The 15,212-nt window shown below is 43.7% G+C and overlaps 1 protein-coding gene across 9 annotated transcripts in view; it reads right to left on the reverse strand.

The window, feature by feature from the left end:
- The window catches only part of Plekhm3 (pleckstrin homology domain containing M3), a 158,960-nt gene that overhangs the window by 55,124 nt on the left and 88,624 nt on the right, over positions 1-15,212 (reverse strand). For all 9 annotated transcript variants that reach the window (NM_001431256.1, NM_001431255.1, NM_001431257.1 and 6 more), the window contains 1 exon segment: positions 13,865-13,928. In NM_001431256.1, coding sequence (NP_001418185.1) covers positions 13,865-13,928 — 64 coding nt within the window.

Below are 15,212 nucleotides of genomic sequence, written 5' to 3' on the forward strand. Positions count from 1 at the left end.
CTGTGTCCTGTCAGCTTCAGCATCTTTTGGTGGTGCTATGAGGCCTGGTTGACCTGTACCAAACAGGTTTGTCTAGGTATCCTCTATGATGTTTAAAACAATGGACTGCTTAACAATGCATTTCTCAGAGCCTGCTACAGAATGTAAGATTATCTACTGAATGTATTGTTACAAGCTGTCCTTCAGAATCTACTTGTAACAATACTTAAAATCGCTACTTATTGACAAAAAGCTAAAACAGCTGACTTCTGGCACATGGCAGTCTTGCCCTTTCCCTGGGCATGCTCTGGCACCTTTGGCTCCTTGCTGTAGCTGTTCTGTGCAACCTGGCTGCAAAGCCCTGGAGGACAAACACATGTGAAGTGGCTTCCCTATTTCAGTAACTTCTCAGGAAGCTTAAAACCAGGTCCCTGGGAGATAGAAGAAGCTCCAAAGATTGTGTAGCTCAACCTTTCACTAGCACATGCAGGAGCTGGGAGTAAAAGTAAGAAAGTTTCTGTCCAAGATGTGTCTAGTGTTCCTTGGCTTGGGAAGAGATTCTGTGTAAAACTGAGGCTGGAAAAGGGAGGAAGTGACCCAAACGATATACTCTGAATAAAGTTGTCACACTCAGATATCATATATCTTTAACAGAGGTTAACAGGGTTCAAAATAATCCCTACCAGTAAGTTAAGTTAAAGAGACAGGTGGGGAGAGAAGGAATGGGAGAGATTTGGCTTTTACAAAGGGACAAGATATGGCAGGGAAGGGGCTATATCCAGAGGCAAGTCTTGTTTCCACTTCTAACTAAGACTTAATAGAACCATGCATTCAGGGAGATGTATGGGATTTAAACACAATTCGGCACGGAGAAACTCTAAGGGTAAAGGCCCTTCAGGCCTTTCCACCTCAGTGTTAAAGGAAGCTAGAAAGCCAATTACATTCACAGCAGGACCGCTCCCCTACTGCAAGACAAGAATGTACCACAAATTCTATGTGCACTTTACAAGCCAGTAAAACTATAATTGCAGGTGGGAAGAAACAAGATTGCCTTTTGTTTTGCAAATATCTCGGGCTGCTGAGCTTCTCTTATAGCAGCAGAAACTGTAGTCTTGGTGGTTTTCCTTGAGTACAAAAATGTGTCTTCTACAATTCTGTAAAAGGCTGTTCTGTGTGACAATTGAAAAGATACCTGGGTATAACCTACCAAAGGGGTACTCATCCTTCAGAGAAATGGGTGTGAAGGACGCTCACCTTTCTTAGCAAACACAAATTCACATTTGGCACAAGCTCTGAAGACCTTTCTGTAACAGTAGAGAGAAGGCAAGCTGATAGTAGGGTTGCAGTACCAAAATCACTCTGGTGAAGTGCAAAGGAAGTGTACCACCTTGAAGGATGGGGATTCTCCATGTTTGTTTCCTTGTGGGCCCACAGGGAAGTCTGGTCTGGGGCCATGCTGAAAGCAGTGGGGCAGGGTGTGGATACTGGAGTTTTTCTACCAATGTGTCACTCCATATGGTGATGGTGAGACTGCTGAGATGATCCTGGGCTCTTGTGGTCAACATCCCTTTCAGGGTTGACAGGCAGAACTAAGACGCTGCAGCACTACTTCTGCAGTGATGGTTGCAATCGAGTGTTCACAGATGGGTGTCTCAGTGACACTGAAGGAAGTTCCAGAGAGCCACTGAGAAGCCTGGGCTCTCCCTGCACACAAGTGCTGTTATGTACACCAAAAGTAAAGAGCATATCTTTCAAAGCCTTGTGTGTTAGGCAGACTCTATCGTGCTAACACGGAGTTCACAACTCCCTTTTAGGGTAAGTAATATCATTTCCATTTCAGAGATTAAGTTTCTTTGGCCCAAAGAAGTTCCTTGACCAAGGCTCTTTGACCCAGGTGTACTTGGATGAACTGAACATGGGCACGTGAACTCCAAAAACAGGAGGGAGGAAGCACTGTGGTACCCAGCCCCCTCTGATGCCCAATAGTGTGTATCATTGCCCTTTTGGAGACCTTTGCTCCAGGTAGAAACTTCATCCCATGTTGACCTCATACTGGTGTGCTGGTCCCCTAAAAGCTCCTGACAGCCATCTGCAGTTTGATTTCTATTTAATTTTCTACCTCACAGAGCAATGCCAGGGAGAGAGAGGCTGCTGATACCTTTTCAATATGATTTATTAACTACAGCTATCTGGACTGTGGGCTTTTCTTACTGCCACCTGACCTGTGTTTTCAGCCTTCCTAGTGTTTGCATTGCTGCCCTGACCTTGCAGAGTGACCTGGAATAGCTTTCCTATTTCCTTGTGTGTGTCCACTTCAGAGCCAGGCTGTCAGCCTGGGCAAGCCTGTCAATTAGTATCTCAAGGGTTTGGGATGGGGTCTGCAGCCCATTGAAGAACACAATCTTACACTAACCTCCAAATTCCTTCTCTTAATTGAGCATTCATTAGTTTCCAGGAACAAAGGCAGGCATTCTCTATTATAAAGCAGAGGTCAAAACCAGTGGCTGTGTTTTGTTTGGCCTGCAGAGTGTTTAAATATTGAGAAATTTCACATAAAATACGGATTTCCGGCTTCTCTCAGAAAATGGACAGAGCTGGTGACTCTGGGGGCTACTAAATAATAGCTGTTCCCTCAGAGATGCTCTCAGGTTCACTGTCCCAACCTGAAGTCTCACTTCTAGCCATTCCAGCCAGACTGCACTTCCAGAGTCTCTGCAAAAATCCCAGCCAATGTAGCTCTGTTGTAAATCTGTATTTCTCTCCTTTACAATGCTGAGCAGACTTGTGAGGCTGCCATTCTGAATGGCTGTCATCTTAGCATGCACTTGGTATCCTGGGGCATCGGTGGTGGTTAAGGGTTTTTTTTTTTACCCAGTTCCTGGCATTTGTCATGAGTGCTTGGTGCACACAAGGCGTTTGCCACTTTCTTCTGTGTAGGTGAATACATGAATGACTAACTCTTAGGAATACAGAATTCTGGGACAAGCAGCCCATTCACCAGCAGGCGCTGGGCTTAGGAATGTTTCAGTAGCGTGTGTAGCACCACCGCTGCTGCCTATACCCTTCTGCTACAAAGATCCCCCCGCTGTCACAATTGATCCCCAATCTCACTTACGATCCCAGGAGTAAACGCATTCATGCTTTACTGAGACTTAATGAGGACTTAAAAACCAAACAGCGATGGAAAAAGCTGCCCCTGTCAGCCTTCTCATTTTCCCTCAGAAGACAGCTGTGCTACTGCTGAAAGCAGCAAGCTGTGAGCACAGACAGAATTGTAAGCCAGGCTCACAGGGGGACAATGGTGTCAGCTAGGACAGTGTGCTAAGTGTTTTATAGGCTGATGTACTTCCTGGTTCCTCAGGACACTGGAACTTTGGAAAGGGCCAGACTTCCTGAGGCCTTCAGTCCCCGACTAGAGAGTGCCTTCTGTACTCTTCTGGTGTTCAGGAAGACCAGGTGAAAACCTGCTAGGAGGCTGGCATTTGGTTCCAAGGGGTAAAACCTCATGGACACCACCAGGGTGACTGTGCCAGGAAGAGCCAGCCAGGGGTTGGATAACAGAAAACTGGGCTTATGCTTCTGGTGCACAAGTAGAAAGTGAAGATTACAAACCCACTCTTTGAAGCTCTGGGCACACTGGAATCTTTTACTCCTGAGAGGAATGGCACCATCAAACTCATTCCATGGATGTTTTACTGAGACAATTGCTCAAATAATCCTTATGTACCAAATGGAATATTCTCTAGGAATATCAGAATATTCTCTAGGAATATCAGAATATTCTCTAGGAATATCATGGTTAGTGATAATTTTTTCTTTCTGCTTTTAGTGATGGGAATATTACAACTCATGTCATAGAGAGCTATGAGGCCACCAAACCAGAATCCTCTTCCCATTCCTGTGTGCCTGGCTCACATCTACAGGCCCTGAATCTAACTTATAATCTGCCCCAGGAGGCCTTCTCTGACAGCCAAGTTATGGGGAGGTTCCAGTTACTATGGCTACATAGCACATTACCCTCAATGTAGTGGCATAAAACAATCATGTTATTATGCCCACAGCCTGCAGATCATGCAGGACACTGCAGAGGTGGCTTGCTCTGTTCTAAACTACTTATACACTCACTTATACCCTCAGCTAACAGGACACAAAGATCAAAGCTGGAGTTTTCCCTAATGTTCTCAGTGGTAGATGGTGGCTACCAATTCAAACTTAGCTGGGATGTCAGCCACGGTGACTTCCTGTGGACCCTCCATGGGGTATCTTATAACGTGATGACTCTTGCCAAGGCTTGAGGCCATATTACCTTTTTATAGCTTGGCCCTGCGAAAACACACAGAAAAACTTTCAAAGTCACAGCCACCTAGCCAGATTCAGGGAAAAGGGGATAAAAGTGCTACCTCTTTTTTTTTTCCCCGGAGCTGGGGACCGAACCCAGGGCCTTGTGCTCGAACCCAGGGCCTTGTGCTCGCTAGGCAAGCGCTCTACCACTGAGCTAAATCCCCAACCCCAAAGTGCTACCTCTTAATGGGAGTAGGTAAGTGACAGGTAAGAAAGCCCCACAGGACAGGAGGTAGTGTTCACCCCCTTTACAATCTGCCACAGTCTGCTATACAAGGGTGGGTGTGTTTCCCAGTCATTCTGTGTCAAATACACTGACACAGGAGGCAAGCACACCTGATTTTCCTGCCTTTCAGGCCCACCTACACGTGTGACACACACTCCAACATACACATAGATTTAAAATTAAAAATAAGCTTCTAGAAAGGGCCAGAGCTGGCAAAACAGCTCAGTGGCAAGAAGGCCTCCTTGAAGCCTGATGATCCAACTTGGGTACCTGAGCCCACAGAGTAAAACGAGAGGACTAACCTCCATAAGCTGCCCCTGACCTCCATACTCACTGTGGCACTTCATAAGTAAATCAGTATATTACAAATTAAAGGTAGCCATATCTATCTCACCACATTTTTTAGGGGATTAAATATAAGGGATGTGCAGATGTGAGGTGGTCTTATGTTGCAGGAGAGAGCTGGGAGAGGGTGGCTTGTGGACCGCGTGTCAGAGTTAGCAGCCGGAGTCAGCTGGAGTGAGCTCTCAGGAACTGATAGATAATGTTCCTTTTTAATTTTTATCACAGCAGTATTATTACAGAGCAGGATAGTTTATAATATGCTTATATATTCTTTACAATGTGAGAAGTGAGGGCTGGGGAGGTGGTGGGTGAAGTGCTTGCTTTGCAGAACCCAGACCTGGGTTCCATCCCCAGAGCCCACATAAAAAGGCTGGATGTGGTGGCATGACTTGTAACATAAAGTCTGCAGAAGTAGACACAGACAGGTCCCTGGGCTTGCTAACTAACCAGCTTAGCCTACCTGATGAACCCTAGGCCACTAGTGAGAGACCCTTTCAAAAAAACAAGAAAGAAAAACAGGAAAACAAACCAACAAACCACTAAAGGTGGACAGTATCTGAGAAATGACACTGGAGGTTGACCTCTGGTTTATATGTGCACATACATGAACACACATGACTATACACACACAAACGAAAGAGTCTGATTCTTCTCTTCGGGTACTACTTGCTAACAGCCTGCACCACTGGAACATGCTTTAGCAATTCTTTTTTAAGCACCAGAATATGGCAGAAATGACAGCACCTGGACTTCCGTGGCCAGGCCACACAGAGAGAATGACATCATCTACCTCTTACTCTTTCAGACCATCCTCAAGCCAGCTATCACATCCTGAGGACTCCTTGAGCATCCTGTAGCATGGCCCACGTGGGCTAAGACAAGAGGCCTCCCACTAACAGTCAGCCCCCATCTGCCAGCTGTGGGAGTAGCTGACACTGCTCCAGCTGGTGACCACAGGCCCCACCCAGTGTACTCCTTGCAACCTCAGCTCAACTGAACTCAGGAATTCCTGGTCCATAACAACCATGAGAGACAATTACTGTTCACTCTTGTGTTAAATTCTACGTTTGGGGGTAATCTGTGGTATAGCAGTAGGTAATGAACACACAGAAATATGCCAACTGAATATAGCATGACGGTTCTGCAGCGTCTCTGCTCCGTTCCTGGTGACAGCTTCTGTGTGAGGCGTCAGGCTGGGCAGTCGGGCTACAGACAGCTCAAAAATACAACTGGCAGAAAGTATTCTTTGGACAGAGTCCTTAATAAGTTCATATTATGATGGATTTTATATAAATGGGAAACACAAAAATCGCCACCAACACACAGATGATTGAAAATAAGTAGGACCCAAGGATCCCAGGAAAGTGACTCCAATACTGACTGCCACCTTCCAATTCTGTGGCTGCATCCTTGAGTATTAAATGGTACTTGTATCGAAGGGGCATATGGGTAGCTTCTGGACCATCAACTGAGCTCTCTTCACCTGGGTAATGGGCTTTCTGTCCAAAATCGCACAAAGTCATCATTCTGAGCTGGTTTTTTAAAAAAAAATCCATTACCTCTGTACTTGGATGTTAACATTTTTCTGCTACAATCCTGTTCATCTCTCCCTGTCTCCTTAAATGCATCTGTGAACCACATTATAGTTGGGCATGGTGCAACGACCTTGTTATTTACTTGCTTTATCCCCGTCAGCTAATGGTTCCTATCAATAAACCACACAAAAAGGCGTTTAAAAAGTCAAGAACGGGGGTTGGGGATTTAGCTCAGTGGTAGAGCGCTTGCCTAGGAAGCGCAAGGCCCTGGGTTCGGTCCCCAGCTCCGAAAAAAAGAACCAAAAAAAAAAAAAAAAAAAAAAAGTCAAGAACTAAACTGAACTGAACTAAACAATACCAAACCAAACCTAGATCCCCAAACCGCAGTCACTGTGGTGAGCGGGAAGCACAGTCTGCAGCCTGCTGTTCTGGTCTAGGACTTGTACATGGCACTTACCATTCTGTCCCTTCCCCTCCACAGGGCAGGAACAGCCTGGGGTCTGAGCAGCACCTACTCAAGAAACACCTGCTCCCTTGAGACTGCCAAGCAACAGGGCCGTCAAAGAGTAACATTCAACCCCTTCCCACCACCTCAGATGAAAACCTTTGAGGAAAGTAGGCATATTCATTTTCTAAATATTCATTTGCTTAAAAAGCATTTTCCCAAATACCTTATGTTTTCCCCCTAGTTCATTTACTGTGTAGAGCAGCCCTGTAGAGCGGTTAACAGATTTACTGATGTCTTAATGACAGCTCAGTCCTGCCACATTGCCGAGTGAGTGTATCCAGGGGTGTCTGAAGGCACAGTAGCTACAGCAGACACAAGCACTGGCTGGGGCGACACAGGCGAGCTGTCACGCTCTGTGTTTCTGCTTGTTAAGTCCGAATGCTCCTAATTAGTTATTCTGCCCAATAATGCCTGGGTGGACAATGGTGCAGGGATCAGGGCTGCTGAGGCTTTGAATACAAGTTCCTCAGCCTCCTGAGGCTCGGGGATTGGTGACTTGGTTGTGGGCACTGAAGCACTGTGTTCCTGCTTGAATAAAGGTCATCACCTGTTAGTGCTTTGGCAGAAGGGCAGCTGCCCTGAGTGCCCACTTAGGCCTTTCCTTTGTCTACTGCCTCTGTGAAGAGTGCCCACAGAGAACAACACTCTGTGAGTCTGTTTGCTTGGTGGGGGCAGAGCATACAAAGTGATTCACCAAACATCCTTGAAGAATTCAGCAAAACATATCTTCAAAGACTGGCCTTGAACTGCCTTGGACATGGCCTTTTTGTGAACTTACTAGCTACAGCTCTAGGGAGCCTCTGAAGTGGACCACCAGATACACTGTTCCTGCACAACACTTCTGACAGACATTTATGTCACAGCGATGAATAAGGCAATACTGCAAAATCTCAGCTGAGAAGTCTGCCGTCCAGGGATGTGTAGTGAGTATTCAGAAAATCCACAAAAATTAGCTAGGCTTGTAGTACATGCTTGCAATCCCAGCACTCTGGAGGCTAAAGCAGGAAGACCAGAAATCATCCTGGGTGACACAGCAAGACCTGTCTAAAATACAAACATAAAGTGGGCAACATTAAACAGCTCACAATTATTTTGATAGTCAAAAGCAGAGACCAGGGGACTGGAGAGATGGCTCAGTGAGTGCTTACTGTGAAAGGAAAAGGACCTGAGTTCAGATCCCAAGAACCTGTGTAAAAGCATGTCTCATCTCTGCAAAGCTCAGGGTTAGCCAGCCGAGCCTGAATGCCAAGGTACAGGGTTAGTGAAAGAACGAGGTGCAAATGGATCAAGGGAGACACCTGACATAGTTTTCTGGAATATGTATGCATGTACATGGGTGTGTGTGCACACAGACACACAGACACACACTCACACACACACCAGAAAAGATCAGAGATCATTCATTTGATTCACAGATGGGTCTTTCTACCTCTGTTTTGTTTCAAGGTAATAACTCTAATTCACTTGCTTTTATTTAGGGGCAAGTTAGTGAGCTCAAAATAGGACACACACACACACAGGGGGAGAGAGAGAGAGAGAGAGAGAGAGAGAGAGAGAGAGAGAGAGAGAGAGAGAGAGAGAGAGAGAGAGAGAACACGAGAGATGCATCTCTACCCAGCCACAGGTTCCACAGGTTCAGCTATGCGGTTTCTGGACACTCTGGTGAAGTATTTTGCCTTTGGTTACAGCTCAGCCTTTTCACAACTCTCTAGGCCTTCAGGCCCTCTTCTTTGGCATCCCTCCCATTTACAACTCTACTTAAAATTCTCAGCTTTTCCACCTCTTTTCTTCATTAAATACAATCTATTGAGCTAGGTGGAGGCGGCACACACCTTTAATTTCAGCACTCAAGAGGCAGAGGCAGGGAATCTCTGAGTTATAGGTCAGCCAACCAGAGTGAGTTCTAGAACACCATGGTTACAGAGAGAAATCCTGTCTTGAAACACTTAAAAAAAAGTAATCTGCTGAAATGTCTGAAATGTTTCTTCCTGAAATAGCATGCTGTTTTTAATGTATTTGTACCATAAATAAATGTGTGGTAGCATAATTATTAATTTTTCTCACTGTAGCCTAAAAGTAAAGTCTAGTTTAGAAAATTTGGAATCCAGGGAAAGTAGATAGTGAGGAAGAAGAGGTCCCCTAAATTGTCCCAAGAGAAAGGTTTGTGAGGAGGTGAGATGGTGGGTACTGAGGGAATGGGCAAGGAAGGGCTATGTTAGCCCACCCACTGCCTCACCCTTAGGACCATCCAAGATCCTTTCTCTTGAATCACACATAACTAGAATCAGTGAACACTTAACTTACAAGTGTCCTGAAGGTAAGTAACACCAGAAGAAACAGTGATTTGCATAGATTTTAGGTTTTGTTTCTTTCACAGGCAAAAGTTCACTCTGACCTAACCTTTCAGAAGGAACTTTACAAGAGTTCTCTTATTTATTCTCCAGGGAATGACAGAGTCAACTCGGATTCTAGCTGGATCCACAAAAACAGCTAAGTACCGCTCTACAGAATCTTTCTTACACTCATAGTCTGCTGGTAAAATGCGGAACCTTCTAAATCACTGTTAAAAGAATCAAGGAGGTAGAAGTAAGGGGCTGGCTTGTCTACTACTCATTGGGAACAGAGGGAACCCAAGGCAATGGGAATGTGGTACTATATCTGCAATTTTGTTGGGATATACAACCTTCTATTGTATTTCTGTCTTAAAGTCTTCCCATGGATACCTGATAATGCTGAAAATGTATGAAAAACACTGAATTTGCACTTCCTAACAGAAAGCCCCCTCCCCCCAATAGGTCAAGAAACAAACAAAAAAACAAAGTGTTCCACAAAGAACTTCAATAGCAGGGCTGGAAAGATACTCAGCATCTGAGAATTCTTGCTGCTCATATAGAGGACCTGAGTTTGGTTCTCAGCACTGACCTTGAATGGCTCGAAACCAACTAACCGTGACCACAGCCTCATGGTATCTGACATTCTTTTCTGGCTTCTGTGGCTATTGACACACTCATATACACATAGAGATATACACAGATATACAGACATTTTTAAAGAAGTCTTTTTTAAAAACCTAACTAATATATTTCTTTTCTTTGAGTCAGGGTCTTACTATGTAACCCTGGCTGTCCTGGAATTTGCTCTGTGGACAAAAGTGGACTTGAACCCAGGGATCCACAGGCTCTGGTCCTGAATGCTGGGCTGAGAGGCATATGCCACCACCTCATCCTGAATACCATTTTCTAAGACCCAGTTGGTTGACAGAAATTGATTTGGAATCAAGTTTTAAGAACTGAGTGAGTTGAGCTGTTGTGTCCTAGATCTCCTAGAACCTGGAGAACCTTGACCTGCCCTAATAGCCCTTGGGCCTGCTGTGAGGTCAGAGTGATCCTTGGCTCTATCTTATATGCTCCAGGAGATGCTGCCAACTGACTGGTCACACAGTGTGCTGAACAACTGCTACCTTTCCGTGCATGCAATACCCAGAGAGCAGTCTGACCACCGCTGAAACACACAGGCTGTGAGGGCTTAGCACTGGCACTCTCTGTGCCAACAGCCAGCAGGTGATTTGCTCTTTGCTAAACAACCGCCTGCATTTGCAAGTTATTCCCACACACCTAAGCATACGGTAGTGAGAACTGAATACGGCCAAAGTTGTCGGAGAGCAGCAGTTTCTCGACTGTAACAAATGTTGTATTAGGTAGCTAAAAGTCTTTAGCCATCGTTGATCGAGTATATTTGCTAAAATTTTGAATATTGTTATAAAAATAAAACTTATGTGGGGGTGCTAATTTTTAGTACCAGAATATTTTCTTTAAATAATATTAATGGTTTGTGTACTACATACACTATTTAAAATTATGCATAAATATCAACTTCCTCTTTACTATGTCTATTATTTGTGCATGTGTGTGTGTGTGCGTGTGCAAGGTCAGACACCAGCCGACAAGTTTCATTCACTTCTTTCTGCTATGGGAGGTCCTGGGGTCACACACAGTTCGCCAGGCAGCAAGCATCTTATCCTCAGAGCCCTCTCAACAGCTACTGTGCCTATTAGATCATAACTTTCTTTGAAATTTTCTTAAAACAATCAAATTCAAGAGAAATTTGTAAAAAGGAATATGTTATTGCTCAGGGGCTACGGCTGCTCAATAATTTATGGATTTCTCTTTTTTTCACTATAAAATACACCTAAAAATTCCCTTTTCTATAGTTATTGTATAAAATAAGAAAGTTTGCTTTTGCAGAAGCCCTTAAGAGGAATGGGGTCTGGATATTGGGATATGATATGAATAAATAAATACATTAACAAAAATAAGAGTAAGAAATGGGAAAACATCACTGACTGTAACACTCCCGAAGCGGACAAAGACTGGAAGGGAGAGACCGAGATAGCTCAGCAACATGGGCAGTAAGGAAGGGTTCCTGCTATCCTGATCCACTCTTTCAGAAAATAAATGATAGTATTGTTTTTCTGCTCTGGGTCCCTTCCCTTCCCTATATCTGAGAACACTTCAGACCTAGAAAACAAGTATTTGCCCAGAAACCAAAGGGAGATGGGCAGGGGTGCTCTTCAGGGCTTATAGCCAAGATACAGACAGATCAAAAGCTAAATCCAATTTAGTTTACCTCAGGCTGAAACAGTAATTGCATTAAACTTCCTCTAAATATGATAAGTTTGGGCTCTTAAAGCCAGGCACAAAGAAGCAGGCTAGAGCGAGTTGCTGCGTAAGGGGATGCACTGAGCCCTAGCCCCTGCCCACAGGGACTGTGATAAGCTGGTGATGGCTTCTATCACTCCACTGCCCAGCTGAAAACTGATTAAGCTACTTATGCAGTTTGGGGGACTAATGGCCTGGCCCACCAAGAACACCACTGTCACCGACTTAAGTCAGCTGCTTGGCACTTACGGCTTGATGATTACAAGAAGGAAAAAGAAAGGGTCGTGTGGGGAGACAGCAGGGTACAGGGAAGCTTTAAAAAGCAGGCTCTATTATTCTAAATGGATATGTTACTTTAACACCCTAAAATGACTATGGAATTATTCTAATTCTCTCTTCATCTGACACAAAACTCATTTTTGAAGGGCCTCCTTTAAGAGGAGCTATTCTATTTTAAACCACCTTTCTAAGGATGTTTAGTGCCTTTAAACGCACATCTCAATGGTAGTATCTGGGCCCTCAGCTACTATGGATGAGACAGACTGCTAAGAAAATAGATAAATAAACGTATACCAAAGAATTAAATCAATTCTCCTCTAGAATATCACCAGGTGACTGTAACTAAAGACACATCCCTCTGCACCCTGTCCAGCAGCTTCCATGGGGGCTTCCCTATGCAGGAAAGGCAAGAAGGTCTGAAGGAGCAAGTAGGTCTAAATTTGAAAAGGAGTACAGATTAAAGCTAGCTTTCTCTCAGACATGTCCACTAAATGCTACACTATTTCTTCCACTTAAAACAACTGGCTTACCTCCAAATGACACTGACCATAAAAGTCTTAAAATCTTAAATTAAAAACAGACACACACACACACACACACACACACACACACACCAGAAACCTTGAAAAGTGGTTGAAAGTCTGAGAAGTGAGCACAGGACATGGGTGAGTTTTTAAGCTGATCTCTTTTGGGCAAAATAACCAGTGAGGAAACAAACACAGACTCCTAGCAGTTTCTAAAGTTGTCACAATTATTTTTTGATTCTTAAAAGAATCAGTATTTATTTAGAAAGTAAAGTTAGTACTTTCATTCAGTGTCTGACAGCTTCTTAGGCAGTGAGTAAGATTGGTTTAAATGATTAACCAAAGCTAAGCAGACTCGGATCTCCAGGCTGAGCACACAAGACCTTGCTTTCTTCCTGGCTGCTAACCTGTCAATCATTAAAAGTGCATGTACTAACAAAATCCTAAAGGCTGGTTTCGCCTCTCTTTTGTGCTCTGCTATGTTTTATTAAACTGTATCCAATGTTAGATTTTGGTGTATGAAGGCTTTGTGCATCCACTCACTGCCTTTTGCACGTCTTCTTTTCCTTCACATAATTTTTAGTTGAAATAGTCCCATCCCATAAAACTCATTGTTTTAAAGAAAGCAGTCAATTTATCTTCAGTATATTCACCAGGCATCATCACTACCTAGTTCAGACCTAGAAGAGATCCCGCATCCATCGGCAGTCTCTGCTCACCTCTGTTCTTTCCAGAGCCTGGAACTACTAATCTCTTTTCAGTGGTTATTCATTTGCTCATTGTGGATGTGCCATTTAAACAGTTGTAATGACAGATACTTTTTCCTATCTGGATTCTTAACTTAGCATGATGTTTCAAAGGCGCATCCAGGTTGTAGTGTGTATCACCATTTCACTTCTTTTTATGGCTAGATAATGTTATAGAACAATGACAAACAACATCGTGTCCATCTGTCCATCTGTCAGTTTGTAAACATCTGGCTGTTGCCCACTTTTTTCTACTGTGACTCATGCTGCCCCTGGCATTCTCACAAAGCTTTGGTTTCATTTGCTTTGGGGACCAGTCTTGCAATACTAGCTCTGGCGCCCAGGTTGCCTCAATCTCACAGTAGCTGGAATGGCAGGGGCACAACCCCTACCTGTCACAGACAAGCTTTCATAAACTCCTGGGCATACAGTTGGGAGCAGAATCTCTGGGTTATATGGAGCTGCTAAACTGCTTTCCAAAGTGGCTCATCCACTTAACTTCCTCAGTCCCTAAGTATGAGTGCTCAGGGACTCTACACTCTTGCCAATATTTGTCATGGTCTCATAGTACTGTTGTTATACCAAACCTCCCCCATTCTGAATAAAAATGAGTTACCTGGGAAGAAATTATTACCGCAATGACAGATTAATTCAGTGCCCAAACCACAACCCACAAAGTGACTTCTGACAGAAAATGAAAATGAAAACCCTCTGGGCACGTACCTGCTGCAGGTCAGCGAGAGAGTACAGGTGGATCTGCTGAAGGAGGTATTCTCTGGGGAAAATTCTGGAAACAAAGGCAGATACACAGTGACCAGTGGTGCCATGAGACACCTGCTTCCTGTTAAGACTCTTTCAGAACTTCTCTCACCTCTGCTTGTGTTCCCAACCCTCTGAGACCCTAACCCTCAGAGAAAACAACCCTTTTCTCTGATGTTTTTGGTAAGGTAGATACTATAAGTAAATATGATTTTTCATTTCTCATGTTATCTAAAATGGTATTGTATTATAGCCCACATCTGATTTTTGTTCTATTGGTCTTTGAAGATAAGTTTTTGTGTAACCAATGATATCATTATCTTTTTTTTTTTTTTTGGTTCTTTTTTTTCGGAGCTGGGGATCGAACTCAGGGCCTTGCGCTTCCTAGGCAAGCGCTCACCACTGAGCTAAATCCCCAACCCCTGAAGATAAGTTTTTGATATGTAACCCACTGTGGCCTTGAACTCAAAATCCTCCTGCTTCAGCCTCAACAGAGGCCAGGACTACAGGAGTGTATCACTATGCCTGTCCTCCTTCTGGTTTCTCAGACTAATTATGTCTCTAACACACTGTGTCACCTTGCACACATCTCAAACAGCTTCTATGCTGGCCCAGCTGCTATACGGTATAACAAGGACAACTGAACTTGCTGGTGTACACATCACTGTAGGTGTGACAATAATGTGCTGGTTTGAAGAAAAATGTCCTCAATTTTCCCCAATGGTTCATGTTTGAATATTGTATCTCCATTTGCTAGAATTGTTTGGGAAGGGTTTGGGGCTGTGGACTGGTTGGAGGCCTGTTGTCATGAGAGATGAACTTTGAGGTTTTAAAAGAATTATGTTATTCTCAGTGTGCCTTTCTCCTACCTTCTGCTTGTGGATCAAGACGTAAGCTTGCAAGCTATCCTGCTGCCATGACTTTGCTCTGTCATCACGAACTCTAACCATCAGAAACCATAGGCCCAATTAAATACTTTCTTTTACATGTTGCCTTATTGTTACAGCAACAGAAAAGTAACTAATACAACTCCATATCTAAACTAGCTAACTTTAGAGTTAAGGAACATTAGAATGGCAACCTATGTGTTTCTCTAGAATCACCTATAGGCAGGGAACAGTCCTACTGAATGTCACATTCATGATATATTCTCTTAAAGGCACATTGAAATTAACTTTTAGATTTTGGGCACAGATGGAAACAATAACATAAAACTGTAAATTGAGACATCTCAACAAATTTCACTAGTTGTTGTTAATTTCTAGCACCTAAACAAATGACTACAAGTGAATAGGAAAAAAAAAAAAACAAT

This window comes from Rattus norvegicus, chromosome 9 (assembly GCF_021556685.1).
Source record: "Rattus norvegicus strain SHRSP/BbbUtx chromosome 9, alternate assembly SHRSP_T2T, whole genome shotgun sequence".
NCBI classification, from domain to species: Eukaryota; Metazoa; Chordata; class Mammalia; order Rodentia; family Muridae; genus Rattus; species Rattus norvegicus.